The sequence below is a fragment of the Somniosus microcephalus genome, chromosome 9, assembly GCF_052327205.1.
Source record: "Somniosus microcephalus isolate GS21.2 chromosome 9, FLI_Smic_1.0, whole genome shotgun sequence".
NCBI lineage: Eukaryota > Metazoa > Chordata > Chondrichthyes > Squaliformes > Somniosidae > Somniosus > Somniosus microcephalus.
Genome location: NC_140995.1, coordinates 252909458 through 252931638, shown reverse-complemented (window position 1 = coordinate 252931638; position 22181 = coordinate 252909458). Strand labels below are relative to the sequence as shown.

The 22181-nt window shown below is 51.5% G+C and overlaps 1 protein-coding gene across 2 annotated transcripts; it reads right to left on the bottom strand.

Annotated features, from left to right (window-relative positions):
- Positions 1 to 6295: 6295 nt before the first annotated feature.
- On the bottom strand, positions 6296 to 21949 carry LOC147113222 (MAM domain-containing glycosylphosphatidylinositol anchor protein 1-like). Of its 2 annotated transcripts, XM_085998158.1 has the most exons (5): positions 21799 to 21949; positions 20878 to 21039; positions 9771 to 9901; positions 7950 to 8055; positions 6296 to 7158 (listed from the first exon to the last, which is right to left on the bottom strand). In XM_085998158.1, exons 1-5 carry the CDS (start codon positions 21899 to 21901, stop codon positions 7058 to 7060), a joined length of 603 nt encoding a protein of 200 aa, XP_085854284.1. In that variant the 5' UTR covers positions 21902 to 21949; the 3' UTR covers positions 6296 to 7057. The 2 variants fall into 2 exon arrangements, with proteins under 2 accessions (XP_085854284.1, XP_085854285.1); XM_085998159.1 differs by lacking the exon at positions 7950 to 8055 and having other exon boundaries at positions 7078 to 7158.
- Between the last annotated feature and the right edge of the window lie 232 nt (positions 21950 to 22181).

Genomic DNA, 22181 nt, shown 5'->3' with positions numbered 1-22181 from the left:
CAAGTGCTCCGCTATTTTATCCTTAATAATGGACTCTAGCATTTTGCCCACAACCGATGTAAGGCTTACTGGTCTATAATTCCCTGCTTTCTCTCTACCCCCCTTTTTAAATATTGGGGTAACATTAGCTACCCTCCAATCCACGGGTACTGTTCCCGAGTCAATGGAGTTCCGGAAGATGATCCTTAGAGCATCTGCTATCTCCAGGGCCACCTCCTTAAGTACCCTAGGATGTAGTTTATCAGGCCCCGGGGATTTGTCGGCCTTCAGTCCCCTCAACTTACCCAACACCATATCCCTAGAGATACTAATTTCTGTCAGCTCCTCCCTCTCATTAGTCCCTATGTTTGCCGATATTCCTGGGAGGTTATTTGTGTCCTCCTTTGTGAATACAGAACCAAAGTATGAGTTTAATTGGTCTGCCATTTCCTTATTCTCCATTATATATTCTCCCGAATCGGACTGCAAGGGACCGACTTGGGATTTTACCAGTCTCTTCCTCCTGATATACCGATAAAAGCTTTTGCAGTCTGTCTTTATGTTTGCTGCAAGTTTACTTTCGTATTCTATTTTCCCCTTCCTGATTAATCCCTTTGTCCTCTTTTGCTGTATCCTGTACTGCCCCCAATCTTCCGGTCTGGTGCTTTTTTTTGCCAGTTGATATGCCATTTTTTTTGATTTTATGCTGTCCCTAATTTCCCTCGTTATCCACGGTTGAGCCACCTTTTTAGGTTTATTTTTATGCCAAACCGGTATAAACATGTTCTGGAATTCTTCCATTCTATCTTTGAATGCTTGCCATTGTCAATCCCCCCAGAAACACCACCCAATCAATCTTACCCAATTCCTGTCTCATACCCTCGTAATTCCCTTTATTTAAGTTCTGGACCTTAGTCTCTGATTCAATTTCCTCACTCTCCATCTCGACTGAGAGCTCGATCATATTATGATCGCTCTGACCCAAGGGGCCTCGTACAAGAAGATTGTTGATAAGTCCCTTCTCATTGCACAATACCCAGTCTAAAATGGCCTGATCTCGAGTCGGCTCCTCGACATATTGGTCCAGATAACCGTCCCGAAAACATTCCAGGAATTCCTCCTCCTCAGAATTTTTACTAATTTGGGTAGTCCAATCAATATGTAAATTAAAGTCACCCATGATGACAGCTGTGCTCTTATCGCACGCTTCTCTAATTTCCCTTTTTATGCCTTCCCTCACCTCCATATTACTATTTGGAGGCCTATATATCACACCCACTAACGTTTTCCTCCCCTTGCTATTTCTCATTTCTACCCATACAGATTCCGTTTCATCCGAGTTAATATCCTTCCTTTCCATTGCATTAATCCCCTCCTTTACCAGCAATGCTACCCCACCTCCCCTACCTTTTTGCCGATCCTTCCAAAATATTGTATATCCCATCATATATTTTTCCCCTACCCCACTTTCGATAAGTTTCAGGAATAGACCGTCGTGCCAGATGGAATCGAAAGCCTTCTGGAAATCTATAAAGCAGGCAAAAATTTTGCTTTTGTTTTGATGAACATGTTTATCAATTAGGGTCTGTAGGGTGAAGATATGATCTGATGTTCTATAGTTTGGTAGGAATCCAATTTGGCTTTTACTCAAGACATTGTGCTCCTCAAGGAAGTTTATAAGTCTTTTGTTTATGATACTACAGAATACCTTCCCCAGGTTACTGTTTACACAGATGCCTCGATAGTTATTTGGGTCGACTTTGTCCCCACTTTTGTATATGGGCGTTATGAGTCCTTTGTTCCAGATATCAGGGAAGTAACTGACACTCAGAACCAAGTTGAAGAGTTTTAGGATAGCCAGTTTCATTTTATCGTCTGTGTGTTTAATCATCTCGCTTAGTATGCCGTCTGCACCGCAAGCTTTTCCTGGTCGCAGGTCCTTGAGTTTTTCAAATAGCTCTGTTTCTGTTATTATGGAGTCTAGCGGGTTTTGGTTATCTTTTATGGCCATTTCGAGCTTTTCCAGTTTTTTGCATATTTGGTATTGCTCTGGCCTTAGTGTGTTTTTCTGGTATAATTTTTCAAAGTGGTTTCCCCATGTGTCTCCATTTTGAATGGCCAATTAACCCCGGACAGACCCCCCCCCCACATTAACCCCAGACAGACCCCCCCACATTAACCCCAGACAGACCCCCCCCCACATTAACCCCAGACAGACCCCCCCCCACATTAACCCCAGACAGACCCCCCCCCACATTAACCCCAGACAGACCCCCCCCCCACATTAACCCCAGGCAGACCCCCCCCACATTAACCCCAGACAGACCGCCCCCGCATTAACCCCAGACAGACCGCCCCCACATTAACCCCAGACAGACCCCCCCCACATTAACCCCGGACAGACCCCCCCCACAGTAACCCCGGACAGACCCCCCCCACATTAACCCCGGACAGACCCCCCCCACATTAACCCCGGACAGACCCCCCTACATTAACCCCAGACCCCCCCCACATTAACCCCAGACAGACCCCCCACATTAGCCCCAGATAGACCGCCCCCACATTAACCCCGGACAGACCCCCCCCACATTAACCCCAGACCGCCCCCCACATTAACCCCAGACAGACCCCCCCACATTAACCCCAGACAGACCCCCCCACATTAACCCCAGACACACCCCCCCACATTAACCCCGGACAGACCCCCCCCACATTAACCCCAGACCGCCCCCCACATTAACCCCAGACAGACCCCCCCACATTAACCCCAGACAGACCCCCCCACATTAACCCCGGACAGAGCCCCCACATTAACCCCGGACAGGACCCCCGCCACATTAACCCCAGACAGACCCCCCCCACATTAACCCCAGACAGACCCCCCCCACATTAACCCCAGACAGACCCCTCCCCACATTAACCCCAGACAGACCCCCCCCACATTAACCCCAGACAGACCCCCCATATTAACCCCAGACAGACCCCCCCCACATTAACCCCAGACATACCCCCCCCCACATTAACCCCAGACAGACCCCTCCCCACATTAACCCCAGGCAGAGCCCCCCCACATTAACCCCTGGCAGACCCCCCCACATTAACCCCAGACAGACCCCCCCCCCACATTAACCCCAGACAGACCCCCCCACATTAACCCCAGACAGACCCCCCCACATTAACCCCGGACAGACCCCCCCACATTAACCCCGGACAGACCCCCCCCCACATTAACCCCGGACAGACCCCCCCCCCACATTAACCCCAGACAGACCCCCCCACATTAACCCCGGACAGACACCCCCCACGTTAACCCCGGACAGACACCCCCCACGTTAACCCCAGACAGACCCCCCTGCGTTCCCCCCTTCCCCCCCCCGCGTTCCCCCCTTTCTCCCCCCCCCCGCGCCCCCCCCTTCCCCGCGCTCCCCCCTTCCCCCCCTTCCCCGCGCTCCCCCCTTCCCCGCGCTCCCCCCTTCCCCCCCTTCCCCGCGCTCCCCCCTTCCCCGCTCCCCCCCTTCCCCCCTTCCCCGCGCTCCCCCTTCCCCCCCTTCCCCGCGCTCCCCCTTCCCCGCGCTCCCCCTTCCCCGCGCTCCCCCCCTTCCCCGCGCTCCCCCCCTTCCCCGCGCTCCCCCCCTTCCCCGCGCTCCCCCTTCCCCCCCTTCCCCGCGCTCCCCCTTCCCCCCCTTCCCCGCGCTCCCCCTTCCCCCCCTTCCCCGCGCTCCCCCTTCCCCCCCCTTCCCCGCGCTCCCGCTTCCCCCCCTTCCCCCCCATTCCCCGCGCTCCCCCTTCCCCCCCCTTCCGCGCGCTCCCCCGCGCTCCCCCTTCCCCCCGCGCCCCCCCGCGCCCCCCCTTCCCCCCCCCGCGTTCCCCCCCCCCTTTCCCCCCCCGCGTTCCCCCCCCTTTTCCCCCCCCCCGCGTTCCCCCCCCCCGCGTTCCCCCCCCCCGCGTTCCCCCCTTTCCCCCCCCCCGCGTTCTCACCAATTTCCCCGCCCCGTGGCTCTGGTCCTCATGTTGCAGCTCGCACTGACTGAATTCTGGGTGATGGATTGGTTCGGAGAATGCTGGAGCTGTGCGAACAAATGCCTAGACTAATTAGTGTGTGGGTGAATAAAGGCCGGATTCTCCTGGTGCCCCCCCGGGAGCTCTGGACTGCTCTGCAGTCTCACACACTCTGCATGAAAGCTCATTAATCTGCCCCCCACTGAATGTCATGTCACTGGAGCCCAGAACCAATTAGGATCTGGGGTGTATCGTGCGAGCGAGCCTGGGCTGTTTGACCAAAGCGTTCGACTCCACATGGTGACATTTACTCACTCACAAGGTCAGCTCGATATTAAACGTTCTCTAATATCACTTCTCTCTGCTGACAATTAACCGGTATGTTGTAATGTTGACACTGCCATTTCTTCAGGCTGTGCTCAGCTCCGTGAATTATTAATAAGCTCCTTAAATTTCTGCACAATCTCAGCTTTCTGCAATAACTCTGCCCTCAGCCCTATCCTCTTCGACTTTGTTTGTTTTTTTGCTCGGATTTCTCAGCCTTTGATGGACTGGTAAGGGAGCCTTGGTCCGGATCAGGAGCCTGCTCTCAAACACAAAATCCTCAGAGATTCCACCGTCCTTTGGTTTCCAGACCATGTCCTGCTGCCCGCTCCGACCCCACCTCGCTGCTGCTCTCAGTCCCATTCTCCACTGACCCCGCATCAAATGAAAGACAAAACTCTGGTAAAGATACGAGACAGGGGAATTTCACAAATAACAGCTCCTGACTTATTCATTACAAACAAAACCCTGTGAGCAAGGAGCCAATTTACAGAGCTCACATTGCAGTATCCAGCTTCCAACGGGAGGGAGCAACTGATTTAAAGTCACACGGTACAGTCGCTGAGTGACACAGTAGTCGGTGAGTGACACACGGTACAGTCGGCGAGTGACGGTACAGTCGGCGAGTGACACGGTACAGTCGGCGAGTGACACTCGGTGAGTGACACGCGGGACAGTCGGTGAGTGACACGGTACAGTCGGCGAGTGACACAGTACAGTTGGGGCGGTGAGTGACACGGTACAGTCGGTGCGCAGTGACACGGTACAGTCGGCGAGTGACACGGTACAGTCGGCGAGTGACACGGTACAGTCGTTGCAGAGTGACACGGTACAGTCGGTGCGGAGTGACACGGTACAGTCGGCGAGTGACACACGATACAGTCGGTGAGTGACACACGGTACAGTCGGTGCGGAGTGACACGGTACAGTCGGTGCGGAGTGACACCCGGTGCAGTCGGTGAGTGAGACAGTACAGTCGGCGAGTGACACACGGTGCAGGCGGTGAGTGACACGGTACAGTCAATGTGCAGTGACACGGTACAGTCGGCGAGTGACACGGTACAGGCGGCGAGTGACACACGGTACAGTCGGTGCGGAGTGACACGGTACAGTCGGCGAGTGACACGGTACAGGCGGCAAGTGACACAGTACAGTCGGCGAGTGACACAGTACAGTCGGCGCGGAGTGACACGGTAAAGTCCCTCTACACTGTCCCATCAAACACCCCCCAGGGCAGATACAACATGGGTTAGATACAGAGTAAAGCTCCCTCTACACTGTCCCATCAAACACTCCCAGGGCAGGTGCAACACGGGTTAGATACAGAGTAAAGCTCCCTCTACACTGTCCCATCAAACACTCCCAGGGCAGGTACAGCACGGGTTAGATACAGAGTAAAGCTCCCTCTACACTGTCCCATCAAACACTCCCAGGGCAGGTACAGCACGGGTTAGATACAGAGTAAAGCTCCCTCTACACTGTCCCATCAAACACTCCCAGGGCCGGCACAACACGGGTTAGATACAGAGTAAAGCTCCCTCTACACTGTCCCATCAAACACTCCCAGGGCAGGTACAGCACAGGTTAGATACAGAGTAAAGCTCCCTCTACACTGTCCCATCAAACACTCCCAGGGCAGGTACAGCACGGGTTAGATACAGAGTAAAGCTCCCTCTACACTGTCCCATCAAACACTCCCAGGGCAGGCACGGGTTAGATACAGAGTAAAGCTCCCTCTACACTGTCCCATCAAACACTCCCAGGGCAGGTACAGCACGGGTTAGATACAGAGTAAAGCTCCCTCTACACTGTCCCATCAAACACTCCCAGGGCAGGTACAGCACGGGTTAGATACAGAGTAAAGCTCCCTCTACACTGTCTCAATCTGTGTGTGGGGCTCTGGGAGTGAGCAATCTTTGGGGTTCAACGTGTTAAGATCCCTCGATGATTCCTTGGATTGTTTTGCAGGAATGAGAGACAGAGTCGGCGAGGATTCTTCTGAATAATAACTTTTAATAAAATCATTGAATAATCTGAGATAAATTACAGCAAGATTTTAACATTGTGCTTTTGGTAGTTTTACAATCGATCGTATAAAGGTGGAGCTGTGGGGATGGGATCTGGTCACTCCCAGAGGAGTTGCTGGAGGTCAATGGGCAGGGCTCGGGATCAGCACAGTGGTCAATGCAAGGGTCTGGGCCAAGCCTCACTTCCACAGCCCTGATTGACCATCCAGCCTGAGGATGTGACCCCGATCCCAGGAGTTACGCGGGGTGTAAACCAGATCCCGGTCAATGCGGGATGGATGGGATGTGTGGGGCCCACAGGTCCCAGCAGCTGAATATATGGAGATATGTACAGCGCGTATAGGGTGACTATGAAGGTGACACAGACACAGGAGGGCATGCAGTGAGTGGGGGTGGAGGGTGAGTGGTGCGAGCAGTCTGAGTATAGGAACATCTCACACCAGTATTACAGCCGTCGGATTATCTAGTTGTGCTTTGAGTTCAAATAATTTCAGTAGTGGAGAGAATAAGGTTAAGGTGGAGCCTGATTGAGACGCAGGAATAATCTGTTCCCAGCCCAAGAATCTGCCCAGCTCCCGGACTGAACTCCCCAGCAGGAAGGACCCGGCACTGTCTTTGGTACATGTGGACACTTTGGTGCCGTACGAGGTGCGTTAACCCGGGAGCGAGGGGGGTGGCGGGAGAACGGGGTCTGTCTGGGAACAGATCATTCAATTCACTCCATCACATCATCTGAGCAGAAACTGTGAGCTGATCATGGCCGCGAGCAACAGACAGGTGATGAGAGGGAGAGGGAGAGAGCCAGCATTCCGACCTCGCGTAATCACATCTGCAACACAGGAGGAGATAGAAAAACATGAGAGTGAGCAGTGGCACAGGACAATCCGACAGGGTCCTGCAAATCCCAGACCCTCCGAAAACTGGGGGAAGCAAAGACAGAATCAGAGAATGATACGGCACAGAAGGAGGCCATTCGGCCCATCGTGCCTGTGCCGGCTCTTTGAAAGAGCTCTCCGATCAGTCCCACTCCCCCCTGCTCTTTCTCCCCATCCAGTATTTCTCCAATTCCCTTTTGAAAGTTACTATTGAATCTGCTTCCACCGCCCTTTCAGGCAGCGCGTTCCAGATCACAACAACTCGCTGCGTAACAAATGTTTCCTCATCTCCCCTTTGGTTCTTCTGCCAATCACCTTAAATCTGTGTCCTCTGGTTCTCGACCCTTCCGCCAATGGGAACAGTTTTTCTCTATCTACTCTGTCCAGACCCCTCGTGATTTTAAACACCTCGATCAAATCTCCTCTGTTCTAAGGAGAACAACCCCAGCTTCTCCAGTCTATCCACATAACTAAAGTCCCTCATTCCTGGAACCATTCTCGTAAATCTCCTCTGCACCCTCTCTAAGGCCTTCCTAAAGTGCGTTGCCCAGAACTGGACACAATACTCCAGTTGAGGCCAAACCAGTGTTTTATAAAGGTTCATCATCACTTCCTTGCTTTTGTACTCTGCCTCTATTTATGAAGCCCAGGATCCCGTATGCCTTTTTAACAGCCTCCTGAATTTGTCAACAAATACTTTCTTTGACATGTTCCCTATTGATCAGCGGTCGATCAGATTGCCCACCTTTCTCGGGGGATAGCCGCTCCAGACAGGAACCCTTCGTAATGCTGACGTCATCAAGTCCGATATCTCCCAGGAATCCCGGCCCACGGACAGCTTCAATAATGACCTGTCACACACACAGACTGGGGTCAGACAGACCTGTCGCACACAGACTGGGGTCAGACAGACCTGTCACAGCCCCCTCCCCCCACCATCTCCCCATCTCCCCCCATCATCACACCCTCCCCCCCATCTCCCCCTCCCCTCCCCCCACCATCTCCGCTCCCTTCCCCCCACCATCTCCCCTCCCCCCACCATCTCCCCTCCCCCTCTCATAAGAATTAGGAGTCGACCATTCGGCCCCTCGAGCCTGCTCCGCCATTCAATAAGATCAAGGCTGATCTTCGACCTCAACTCCAACTTCCCGCCCGATCTCCAAATCCCTTGATTCCCGTAGAGTCCAAAAATAGACTCAACGACTGAGCCTCCACAGCCCTCGGGCAGAGAATTCCAAAGATTCACAACCCTCTGAGTGAAGAAATTCCTCCTCAGCTCAGTCCTAAATGGCCGACCCCTTATCCTGAGACTGTGCCCCCTAGTCCTAGACACTCCAGCCAGGGGAAACAACCTCTCAGCATCTACCCTGTCAATCCCCCTAAGATCGCCTCTCATTCTTCTAAACTCCAGTGAGTATAGGCCCAATCTCTCCTCATAGGACAGTCTATCGATATCCCTTTGCAGACTCTGTGTTCTCCTCACAGCTTACTGTCCCACCTAGCTTTGTATCATCAGCAAACTTGGATACATTACACTCGGTCCCTTCATCTAGGTCATTAATATAGATTGTAAATAGCTGGGGCCCCAACACTGATCCTTGCGGCACCCCACTAGTTAGTCAACCCGAAAATGACCTGTTTATCCCTACTCTCTGTTTTCTGTCCGTTAACCAATCCTCTATCCATGCTACTAAATTACCCCCAACCCCATGAGCCCTAACCTTTTATGTGGCACCTTATCGAATGCCTTTTGGAAATCCAAATATAGTACATCCACTGGTTCCCCTTTATCTACCCTGCTAGTTACATCCTCAAAAAATGCTTAACAAATTTGTCAAACACGATTTCCCTTTCATAAAACCATGTTGACTCTGCCTAATCATGTTATGATTTTCTCAGTGCCCTGATACCACTTCCTTAACAATGGATTCCAGCATTTCCCCGACGACTGATGTCAGGCTAACTGGCCTGTCGTTCCCTGTTTTCTCTCTCCCTCCTTTCTTGAATAGCGGGGTTATATTTGCGACCTTCCAATCCGCTGGGACCGTTCCAGAATCTAGGGAATTTTGGAAGATCAAAACCAATGCATCCACTATCGCTTCAACCACCTCTTTTAGAACCCTAGGATGTAGGCCGTCAGGTCCAGGGGATTTGTCGGCTTTTAGTCCCAGTAGTTTCTCTAGTACTTTTTCTCCACTTATATTAATTACGTTAAGTTCCTCACCCTCATCAGACCCTTGGTTCCCCACCATTTTGGGGATTTTTTTGTGTCTTCTACTGTGAAGACAGATACAAAATATTTGTTCAAAGTCTTTGCCATTTCCTTATTGCCCATCTCTCCCCTACAACCTCCCCCGCCCGTCTTCCCGCCCCCGCCCGTCTTCCCGCCCCCGCCCGTCTTCCCGCCCCCGCCCGTCTCCCCCTCCTCCCCGCCCGTCTCCCCGCCCCCGCCCGTCTTCCCGCCCCCGCCCGTCTCCCCCTCCCCCCCGTCTCCCCGCCCCCGCCCGTCCCCCTCCCCGCCCGTCTCCCCGCCCCCGCCCGTCTCCCCTCCCCCTCCCGCCGTTACCTGGAATGGTCCCATGGGGTTGATGGTGATTTTTGCCTGCTGCCATTTCTCAGCCTGGTTCCCGCTCAGAGTCCAGACCCGAGTCTCTACCGACTTCGTCCCAAGGGCTCGGACCAGGACATTCAGTGACCCTGCAACATGGAGAAAGGTCAGCAATGGAAATCAGGTCAGGGGTCAACACCAGCCATTGATCCACTTGCCCTGGGAACAGGAGGAGGCCATTCAGCCCCTCGAGCCTGTTACACAGGAACAGGAGGAGGCCATTCAGCCCCTCCAGCCTATTACACAGGAACAGGAGGAGGCCATTCAGCCCCCTCGAGCCTGTTACACAGGAACAGGAGGAGGCCATTCAGCCCCTCGAGCCTGTTACACAGAGACAGGAGGAGGCCATTCAGCCCCTCGAGCCTGTTACACAGGAACAGGAGGAGGCCATTCAGCCCCTCGAGCCTGTTACACAGAGACAGGAGGAGGCCATTCAGCCCCTCGAGCCTGTTACACAGGAACAGGAGGAGGCCATTCAGCCCCTCGAGCCTGTTACACAGGAACAGGAGGAGGCCATTTAGCCCCTCGAGCCTGTTACACAGGAACAGGAGGAGGCCATTCAGACCCTTGAGCCTGTTACACAGGAACAGGAGGAGGCCGTTCAACCATTTCTTTTGAGTGGGGAGTCAGTGACCAGGGGGCATTGATTTAAAATGATCACAGAGTAAGATTAGCAGAGATTTCACACAGAGGATTTCTGAGCTCAGAATCTTTTACCACAGGGCAAGCTAGAGGCAGAAATCATTTCAAGAGAAAATTGGTGAAATATTTGAAGTGGAGTAAGAGGGGGATCTGGGGAGAGAGCTGAGCAAAGAGCCGACACTGACAAGAGGGGTTGAATGGCCTCCTGTGCTAACACCTTCAATGACTGGCTGTGTCCGGCACTGGCTTCTGCTGCACTGCACTGATGGCCAGTAACTCCAGTCAATGAAGTTTGAAGGCGGCCTAGGCACCGCCCAGCTCGATTACCCTTCACGTCTCAATCTACTGAAATCCGGTGGATGCAGATACAAACTCCCCAACCAGAACCACGCGGCCCTTCAGCGGAAACCCTGACAGCTCACTGTGCCTGACCGCTCACTAACAGTGAGTGTGTCAATCACACCAGCCAGCGAGCAGGACTGAACCCCTCCTCAAACACTCTCTCCCTCCCTCCCTCTCTCTTTGCCTCCCTCGCTCTCCTCTCCCTCCCTCTCTCTGTCTCTCTCGCTCTCCTCTCCCTCCCTCTCTCTGTCTCTCTCGCTCTCCTCTCCCTCCCTCTCTCTGTCTCTCTCTGCCTCTCTCTGCCTCTCTCTGTCTGTCTCTCTCTCTCTCTCTGTCTCTTTCTCTCGCTCTATCTTTCTCTGTCCTGCTTTCTGTCTCTGTCTGTCTGGCTCTCTTGGTCACTTTCTCTCTCTCGCTTTCTCGGTCTCTCGCTCTCTGTCTCTCTCGCTCTGTCTCTCTCTCTCAATTCAATTCAATTCAAATCGCTTTATAGAGAGGGAGACAGAGAGAGACAGAGAGCGAGAGAGAGAGAGAGAGAGAGAGAGACAGACAGAGGGAGACAGAGAGAGCGAGATAGATAGAGACAGACAGAGAGAGAGAGAGAGACAGAGAGCGAGACAGAGAGTGTGTGGTTGGTCCTGAGCCTCACTCACCAGTACCTTGCCCCCAATCCCATATGCCTTAACTTTACACGCTAATCTCTTATGCGGGACCTTATCGAAAGCCTTCTGAAAGTCCAAATAGAGTTCAAGAGAAATGTATTCCACTAAAAGCCAAAAACAAGCTATTTATGGGGCACCGTGGATGAATAAAGACCTAAAGGGAAAACGGAATCTAAAGACAGGAAGAACTTCGATACTGAAGGAGAGGAGGACAAAAGGGAAAACCAAGAACTTAGAGAAGTTAAAAAAACTATCAGGAAGGCAAAGAGAAATTATAAAATCAAATTATCAAGGAATATAAACAGAAATAATAAATTGTTCTATAGGCACATAAATAGCAAAAGGAAAATGAAGTCGGGACAGGGCCACTGAAGAATGAGCAAGATAAAGTCACAGGTAACGACCGAGAAATGGCAGTATTGAGCAATCACTTCACCTCAACTTTTACTACAGATAACGAAATAGACATATCACTGGAGGAGGAGCTTAAAAAAATCAATGTAGTTGGGATAGAAAGGGAGAAAATAATTGACAAACTAGCAAAACTGAAAGAGGATAAGACCCCAGGTCTGGATGATATGCACCCACACATACTCAAGGAGACTAGGAGGAGATGGCAGAGGCACTAGTTTATATATATATATATAATAAAGATTTCATAGAAGAGGGTTTAGTGCCAGAGGACAGGTGGACAGCTAATGTTCCCATAAACAAAAAGGGAGACAGAGCAAAGCCTGGGAACTATAGACCAGTCAGCTTAACGTCAGTGATAGGAAAGATACTGGAATCTATACTAAAAGTGATAGAAGAGCATCTAGAGAAAGAAAATATAATAAATAGTCAGCATGGATTCTGAAAGGCTAAGTCATACTTAACTGACCTGATAGAATTCATTGACGAGGTAACGGAAAGAGTAGACAATGGCAATGTAGACAAGGGCAATGTAGTAGATGCCATATACTTGGATTTTCAAAAGGCCTTTGACAAGTTACCATACGGTACACTCATGACAAAGGTTAGGGCATGTGGAGTCAATGGACAAATAGCTGAATGAATAGAAAATTGGCTAAAAAAATAGACAGCAGAGAGTAGGGGTAAAGGGTAGTTATTCAGACTGGAGGAAGGTAGAAAGTGGTGTCACGAGGATCAGTGCTGGGACCACTGTTGTTCATAATTTACATTCATGATTTGGATATAAGAATAAGTAACTCAATATCAAAATTTGCAGATGATACCAAACTGGGGGTATAGCTAATACTGAGGAAGAATGCAACATAATACAAGACGACATCAGAAAACTTGCAGACCGGACAGTTAAGCGGCAAACGAACTTTAACATAGATCAATGTGAGGTGATGCACTTTGGTCAGAAAAAACAGAAACATCACCGACACCTTAGAAAATAAGAAACTGACTGGGGTAGAAGAGCACAGGTGAACAAATTATTAAAAGCAGCATTGCGGGCCAGCAAAGCAATTAAAAATGCTATAAAGCACCGGGATTTATTTCTAGGGGTCTAGAATTCAAAAGTAGTGAAGTTACGTTAAACTTGGACTGGCCGCACTTGGAGTACTGTGAACAGTTCTGGTCTCCATACTATAAAAAGGACATAGGAGCACTGGAGAAAGTGCAAAGAACACTTACATGGATGGCACCCAACGGAGAGATTCCAGCTGTCAGGGAAGATTGAACAGGCTGGGGCTTTTCCCTTTCGAAAAGAGAAGCTGAGAGGAGGCCTGATACAGGGCTGTAAAATTATCAATGGGTTGGACAGGGTAATGTGGAGAGAATGTTCCATTTAGAATCACAGAATCCTACAGCACAGAAGGGGGCCATTCAGCCCATCGTGCCTGTGCCGGCTCTTTGAAAGAGTTCTCCAATTAGTCCCACTCCCTGCTCGTTCCCCATAGTCCTACAAACGAGTCCTCGTCAAGTACATGTCCATTTGCCTTTTGAAAGTCCCCATGGAATCGGATTCCACCACCCTTTCAGGTCGTGCGTTCCAGATCATAACAACCCTCGGTGTGAAGACATTTCTCCTCATCTCCCCTCTGGTTCTTTTGCCAATAATTTTAAATCTGTGTCCTCTGGTTACTGACCCACTGCCAGAGGAAACAGGTTCTCCTTATTTACTCGATCAAAATCCCTCATGATTTTGAACACCTCTATTAAATCTCCTCTTAACCTTCTCTGCTCTAAGGAGAACAACCCCAGCTTCTCCAGTCTCTCCACATCACTGACGTCCCTCATCCCTGGACCCATTTTAGTAAACCTCCTCTGTACCCTCTCCAAGGCCTTGACATCCTTCCTAAAGTGTGGTGCCCAGAATTGGACACAATTCTCCAGCTGTGTGAGAATCTAAAAGTAGGGGCCATAAATACGGGATAGTTGCTGATGAATCCAATTGGGAAATCTGTACAATGTCTTTACTCAGAGAGTGGTTAGAATATGGAACTCGCTACCACAGGAAGTGGTTGAGGCAAGTAGCTTAGATGCTTTCAAAAGGAAACTAGACGAGTACATGAGAGAAAAGGACTAGAAAGATCTGCTGAAAGGCTGAGATAAGGCAGATGGAGTGGGAGGAGACTGGTGTGGAGCAGAAACCCCAGCACAGACTGGCTGGGCCCAATGGCCTGTTTCAGTGTTGTATATGCTATGTGATCCCAGGTATAATAGAATGACTTGAGATCTAGATTATATTTTGTAGATGGATTTAGCTTGATTTCAGATGAATTTGTAACTAATTAGTCTTGATTTTTCATTAACTTCTTTAGTTTAGTGTCTCCTTATCTCCTATTTATTATTTATGTACACCAGATTTTTATTTAATGCAATTCAGATCCCTTTAATGTTGGTAACTTCTATTTAGTTCACTTGTGAACAAGGCCCTTGCCATCCATGAGCTTATCGTGGCCCTGACGGAAACTTGGTTGAGGGGTGGTGACACCTTACCTTTAAATGTAGCCTCCCCACCTGGCTATACCGTCCACCACTTGCCCCACTCAGACCGCCGTGGTGGCGGTGTGGCTCTCATCACCAAACCACACCTTGGTCTGTCCCCCTAATCCTCTGGCACTTTCTCCTCCTTTGAGCATCTCGCATTATCCACCCCTCTCACCTTTCATTTAAAATTCTCGTTCTCTACCGCCCACTCAAGTACCATAAAAACGTTATTACTGAGATATCTTCACTGTTCTCCTCCCTCAGCCTCTGTACCGAACGACTTCTCATCCTTGGTGATTTCAACCTCCATCTCAATTCATCATGCACTCTCTCTCCTGAGTTCACTAGCCTCCTATTCTCCCTTAATCTCTCCCTCCATGTAAACTCCTGTGGTGATTATTCCTTGATTAGTAAAAGTATTGTGATTCGTTGTTTGTTAACTGCCTTGGGATATGTGTTGTAATCTCATTGGTAGTTGATGATCACATGATGTGTTGTGGCTACCTTAAATTCAGTCCTTTTCTAGCTTTAGTTGGGACTGGATGTAGAAAGATATGCTGCCGATTTTAAAGTTAACAAAGCCTAACTTTGGAAGGCAAATCTATTCTTTATTTCAACTCCCCAACCCATATTCACGGCCTCGCTACTCCCATCGTGTCAATCACAGACAAGGCCATCTCTGACCACTTCCTCGTATCGCTCTCCACCCACATCCTCTGTCCACCCCCCCCAACCTTACTTCCTTCTGTGTCCGCCCCTGGAAAAAACTCTCTCCCAACTCTCTTACAACTGCACTTACAAAATCCCAACTGTCCAGCCTTTGGCCCTCTGTTCACCATGACATTTCTGCAGCTACCGATCTGCTCAGCCTCACCCTCACCACCACCTTTGATGCCCTAGTCCCTACTAAAATAATTACCCTCTCTCACCCTGGCTATTCCCCCTGGTACAGCCCTCAACTTCGCTCCCTTAAGTCCAAGGGACGCAGACTTGAACGGATATGGCGGACAACTGGTTTAGACATTCACCACCAGATCTGGTTGGACCACATAAAGCACTATCGGGTCCTGCTCTCGTCTGCCAAAATTGCTCACTGTTCCAGGATTATTCTGGAATGCAAAGATAAACCCCGGCTCCTATTCTCTACTGCTAACCGTCTTCTTAAACCCCTCTCCCCTGTCTCCTCCACCCTCACCTCCGATAACAAGTGTGAGGAGCTCATGGACTTCTTTGTCTCTAAGATTGAGACCATCCGATCAGCTGCCTCTGCCACTTCCCTTCCTTCCCCTAGTCCACTGGGCCAAACTTTCTCTAAGGTTCCCCCCTGCCCTAGCCCTGAACTCGCATCTTTCTCCAGTTTCTCTCCGATCTCCCTCATGACCTCTCTGCGCTCACCTTGTCCATGAGACCCACCTCCTGCTCCCTCGACCCTATTCCCACCAAACTGCTGACCACCCAACTTCCTTTTCTGGCTCCCATGTTAGCTGACATTGTTAACGGTTTTCTCCTCGGGTACTGTCCCCCTCTCCCTCAAATCTGCCGTCATCACCGCTCTCCCCAAAAAGCAAACCTTAATCCCTCCGTCCTTGCAAACAACTGCCCCATCTCCAACCTCCCTTTCCTCTCCAAAGTCCTTGAACATGTTGTTGCTCCCAAATCCGTGCCCATCTTTCGCGCAACTCTCTGTTTGAATCCCTCCAATCAGGTTTCCGCCTCGCCACAGTACTGAAACGGCTCTCATCAAAGTCACAAATGACATCCTTTGTGACTGTGACAAAGGTAAACTATCCCTCCTCTTGTATTCTATGCCTCGGCTAATAAAGGCAAGTATCCCATGTGCCTTCTTAACCACCTTATCTACCTGTCCTGCTACCTTCAGGGATCTGTGGACATGCACTCCAAGGTCCCTTTGTTCCTCTACACTATTCAGTGTCCTACCATTTAATGTGTATTCCCTTTCCTTGTTAGCCCTCCCCAAATGCATTACCTCACACTTCTCCGGATTGAATTCCATTTGCCACTGTTCTGCCCACCTGACCAATTTATTGATATCTTCCTGCAGTCTACAGCTTCCTTCTTCAGTATCAACCACACAGCCGATTTTAGTATCATCTGCAAACTTCTTGACTTGTCTGCAGCCTTTGACACAGTTGACCACTCCATCCTTCTCCAACGCCTCTCCACCATCGTCCAGCAGGGTGGGACTGCACTCGCCTGGTTCCATTCTTATCTATCTAATCGTAGCCAGAGAATCACCTGCAATGGCTTCTCTTCCCGCTCCGCATCGTTACCTCTGTTGTCCCCCGAGGATCTATCCCTGGGCCCCTCCTATTTCTCATCTACGTGCTGCCCCTTGGTGACATCATCCGAAAACACAGCGTCAGTTTCCACATGTACGCTGACGACACCCAGCTCTACCTCACTATCACCTCTCTCGACCCCTCCACGGTGTCTAAATTGTCAGACTGCTTGTCCAACATCCAGTTCTGGATGAGCAGAAATGTTCTCCAATTAAATATTGGGAAGACCGAAGCCATTGCCCCCCAATGCCCCTTCCCACCCCCTCCCCCCACGTTGCCCCTCCTCTCCCCCTCACCAAATTCCCGTCACCACTCTGTTTAGCAGGCGCTCTCGGTTCTGCGTGTTAGCAGATATCCCTCTCGTGTATACCTTCAGAACCACACTAGTTACAACTTTTTTTTATTATTCGCTTATGGGATCTGAGCATCGTTGGCAAGGCCAGCATTTATTGCCCATCCCTAATCAGTCAATAACCAGCCACCATAACCAACACCTAGTCAGTCAATAACCAGCCACCATAACCAACACCTAGTCAGTCAATAACCAGCCACCATAACCAACACCTAGTCAGTCAATAACCAGCCACCATAACCAACACCTAGTCAGTCAATAACCAGCCACCATAACCAACACCTAGTCAGTCAATAACCAGCCACCATAACCAACACCTAGTCAGGTACACATGCACAGCTGATTGACTGTTAATGGCACGGTGGCATAGTGGTTAGCACTGTTGCCTCACAGCGCCAGGGACCCGGGTTTGAATCCGGCCTCGGGTGACTGTCTGTGTGGAGTTTGTACATTCTCCCCGTGTTTGTGTGGGTTTCCTCCGGGTGCTCCGGTTTCCTCCCACAGTCCAAAGATGTGCGGGTTAGGTTGATTGGCTATGATAAATTGACCCTTAGTGTTAGTGGGGTTACTGGGATAGGGTGGGATGTGTGTTGATGTAGGGGTTAAGGGGATCGGGTGGGATATGTGTCGGTGCAGGCTCGATGGGCCGAAATGGCCTCTATCTGCACTGTGGGGTTTCTGTGATTTCTGTGGAACTTCCACTTTCTTAAAGTTAGTAAACCAATATACAGAGCCATGTGAACAAGCGAGGGAGTTGCGCTAATCCTTTATAAAACACTGGTTCGGCCCCAGCTGGAGTATTGTGGGCAATTCTGGGCCCCACACTTTAGGAAGGATGTTGAGGCCTTGGCGAGGGTGCAGAGGAGATTCACCGGAATGGTTCCAGGGATGAGGGACTTCAGTTATCATAGAATCATAGAAATTAACAGCACAGAAGGAGGCCATTCGGCCCATCTTGTTCGTGCCGGCCGACAAAGAGCTCTCCACCCCAATCCCACTTCCCAGCTCTTGGTCCGCAGCCCTGCAGGTTACGACACTTCAAGCGCTGTTTAAATGTGGTTAGGGTCTCTGCCTTTACCACCCTTTCAGGCAACATCCTCGTAAATCTCCTCTGTACCCTCTCTAGTGCAATCACATCTTTCCTGTAATGTGGTGACCAGAACTGCACGCAGTACTCCAGCTGAGGCCCAACTAGTGTTTTATACAGTTGAAGCATAACCCCCCCGCTCTTGTATTCTATGCCACGGCTATTAAAGGCAAGCATTCTGTATACCTTCTTAACCACCTTATCTACCTGGCCTGCTACCTTCAGGGATCTGTGGACATGCACTCCAAGGTCCCTTTGTTCCTCTACACTACTCAGTGTCCTACCATTTAATGTGTATTCCCTTTCCTTGTTAGCCCTCCCCAAATGCATTACCTCACACTTCTCCGGATTGAATTCCATTTGCCACTGTTCTGCCCACCTGACCAATTTATTGATATTTTCCTGCAGTCTGCAGCTTCCTCCTTCAGTAGCAACCACACAGCTGATTTTAGTATCAGCTGTAAACTTCTTAATCATACCCCCTATATTCAAGTCTAGATCATTGATATATACCACAAAAAGCAAGGGACCGAGTACTGAGCCCTGCGGAACCCCACTGGAAACAGCCTTCCAGTCACAAAAACACCCATCAACCATTACCCTCTGCTTCCTGTCTCCGAGCCAGTTTTGGATCCAACTTGACACTTTGCCCTGGATCCCATGGGCTTTTACTTTTGTGACCAGTCTGCCATGTGGAACCTTATCAAAAGCCTTGCTAAAGTCCATATACACTACATCAAACGCACTACCCTCATCGACCCTCCTTGTTACCGCCTCAAAAAATTCAATCAAGTTTGTCAGACATGACCTTCCCTTAACAAATCCGTGCTGACTATCCTTGATTAATCCGTGTCTTTCTCAATGAACATTTATCCTGTCCTTCAGAATTCTTTCCAATAATTTTCCCACCACCGAGGTTGGGCTGACTGGCCTGTAATTACTCGGTCTATCCCTTTCTCCCTTTTTAAACAAGGGTACCACGTAAGGGAGGAAAAATTCAGTTGGTAGCGCCAACCATTAGCGCCTTAAGAGGGCGCTAAGTGGGGCGCGGCACTGCCCACGCCTCCCGCAAAATTCAGCGGGAGGTTAGTGGTGGTGCTAACCGGTAGCGCTGCGCTGCTGGCGATGATGTCATTGGTGTGCGCAGCGCCCCGGCCGCGATCTTCGGTAGCGCCTTCTGATTTACCGCCGGACGCTATGTCCGACAGGGTCAGGGGGGCGTACCTGCGGCCGGGGAGGCGCAATTTAAAGGGGAGGCGCAGGGCGGCCATTTTTGTTGCTGGCAGCCTGCCTGCGCTCCCGTCCCCGGCCTCCTGAACCCCCCCCCCCCCACCGTGGAGTGCCGGCTGCGCTCCAAGAGCCCGGCACTTCTCTTGGGTGCCGGGGTCTTTTGCCTACACTCTCGATCCCCGGGGGCCCCAGGTCGCGCTGCACAAGGCCCCTCCCCTTTAAGAAGGGGAGGAAGGCCTGCAATACCGCAGTGCAACGTGCCGCAGCGTGTGGCGCTGCGGCATGTAACGCCACGATATTCACTCGCAGCGCCCCAAGAGGGAGGCAGGGCGCCTCCAGTAGCACCCCACTTCCCTTTGGGGCGCAACCGACCAATTTCCGGCGCGGGGGTGCTAATTTTTACGGGGCACTACTTTTAGCACCCCCGGCGAAGTTAGCGCCTCCATTGGGGCGCTACTCAATTTTTAGCCCTAGATGTCCTCCAGTCCTCTGGCACCACACCTGTAGCCAGAGAGGATTGGAAAATGATGGTCAGAGCCTCTGCTATTTCCTCTCTTACTTCTCTTAACAGTCTGGGATACATTTCATCCGGGTCTGGGGATTTATCCACTTTCAAAGATGCTAAACCCCTTAATACTTCCTCTCTCACTGTTTATTTCATCTCATATTTCACACTCCTCCCCCCTGATTGCAAAGTCTGCGTCAGTTTTCAGAAAATAGAGGGAAGATGTAAAGTACTCATTGAGGGCCATACCCAGGTCTCCCGCCTCCACACACAGGTTACCTTCATGGTCTCTAATAGGCCCGACTCTTACTTTAAATATGTCTCTCTCTCTCTATCTCTCTCACTCTGTCTCTCTCTCTCACTCTCTGTCTCTCTCTGTCTCTCTCTCTCTCACTCTCTCTCACTCTCTGTCTCTCTCTCTCTCAGTCTCTCCCTCTCTCTCTGTCTCTGTGTCTCTCTCTCTCTCTCTCTCTCTGTCTCTCTCTGTCTCTCCCTCTCTCTCTGTCTCTGTCTCTCCCTCTCTCTCTCACAATTTTTCACAATTCAAATCGCTTTATTGGCATGATAAGGTACATCTCTCTCTCACTCTCTGTCTCTCTCTCTCACTCTCTCACTCTCTGTCTCTCTCTCTCACTCTCTCTCTCCGTCTCTCTGTCTCTGTCTCTCTCTCTCACAATTTTTCACAATTCAAATCGCTTTATTGGCATGATAAGGTACATCTCTCTCTCACTCTCTGTCTCTCACTCTCACTCTCTGTCTCTCTCTCTCTGTCTCTCTCTCTCACTCTCTGTCTCTCTCTCTCACTCTCTCTGTCTGTCTCTCGCTCTCTGTCTCTCTCGCTCTCTGTCTCTGTCTCTCTCTCTCTGTCTCTGTCTCTCTCTCTCACAATTTTTCACAATTCAAATCACTTTATTGGCATGATAAGGTACATCTCTCTCTCACTCTCTCTGTCTCTCCCTCTCTCTCTCTGTCTCTGTGTCTCTCTCGCTCTCTGTTACTCACCCACATGTTTGCCGTACATGTGATAGAAGAATTTCACACAGAACGGCACATTCCGTTTGGCTCCAAACTTCAGTTTCTTGGTCACGTTGTAGAGTGGGCTCAGCAGTCGGGCCTTGTCCCCAGGCTCCCTCGGGTTCGACGCCTCAATGAACATGTAATACCCTGTGGGGGGGGGGGGGGGGGGAGGACAAAATACTGAGGGACTGACACATTGGCCCTGACACTCTGGACCTGGCACCCCGCCCTGGCACTCCCGCCCTGGCACTCCCGCCCTGGCACTCCCGCCCGGCACTCCCGCCCGGCACTCCCGCCCCGGCACACCGGCCCCGGCACACCGGCCCTGGCACTCCCGTCCTGGCACACCGGCCCCGGCACACCGGCCCTGGCACTCCGGCCCCGGCACTCCGGCCCCGTCACACCCGTCCTGGCACACTGGCCCCGGATCTCCCATCCTAGCACACTGGCCCCGGATCTCCCATCCTGGCACACTGGGCCCGGCACTCCCGTCCTGGCACACCGGCCCCGGCACTCCCGCCCTGGCACACCGGATCCGGCACACCCGTCCTGGCACTCCGGCCCCGGCACTCCTGCCCTGGCACACCGGATCCGGCACACCCGTCCTGGCACTCCGGCCCCGGCACTCCCGTCTTGGCACATCGGCCCCGGCACTCCCGTCTTGGCACATCGGCCCCGGCATTCCCGTCCTGGCACACCGGCCCTGGCATTCCCATACTGGCACATCGGCCCCGGCATTCCCGTCCTGCAACACCGGCCCTGGCACATCGGCCCCGGCATTCCCGTCCTGGCACACCGGCCCCGGCACACCGGCCCCGGCACACGCGCCCTGGCACACCCGCCCCGGCACGCCTGTCCTGGTGTGTGATGCACCCCCTGGATTAACACCATGGGGGATTTACTTACCGGTTTTCTTGCCGCTGTTGTCAAATCGCGGGCCAGTGTTTGGGGTATTTTTTGGGTTCTGAGTCACGTTATTCTCTCTCGTCCAATCAAAATCATCCCTCATGTCCTGTGTGAACCCACAGATTCGCTCGTCCTCAAAACCGCAAATCAGCTCCCCTAAAAACAAGAACAGAGTGACCGAGGGAGAGTGAGTGACCGAGGGAGAGTGAGTGACCGAGGGGGCGGGAGAGTGACCGAGGGGGCGGGAGAGTGACCGAGGGGGCGGGAGAGTGACCGAGGGGGAGGGAGAGTGACCCAGGGGGAGGGAGAGTGACCCAGGGGGAGGGAGAGTGACCGAGGGGGAGGGGGGAGAGAGAGTGACCGAGGGGGAGGGAGAGAGAGCG

Bases quoted from the DNA above. Each gene is read 5' to 3' on its own strand.
- LOC147113222 (XM_085998158.1), bottom strand. From the start codon at position 21,901: ATGAGGGATGATTTTGATTGGACGAGAGAGAATAACGTGACTCAGAAC. The intron at 9,902-20,877 runs GTGAGTAACAGA...TCCATGTTGCAG, and splicing joins CATGTACGGCAAACATGTGG to GGTCACTGAATGTCCTGGTC. The intron at 7,159-7,949 runs GTGGGCAATCTG...CCTGTGTTGCAG, and splicing joins GCGGCTATCCCCCGAGAAAG to ATGTGATTACGCGAGGTCGG.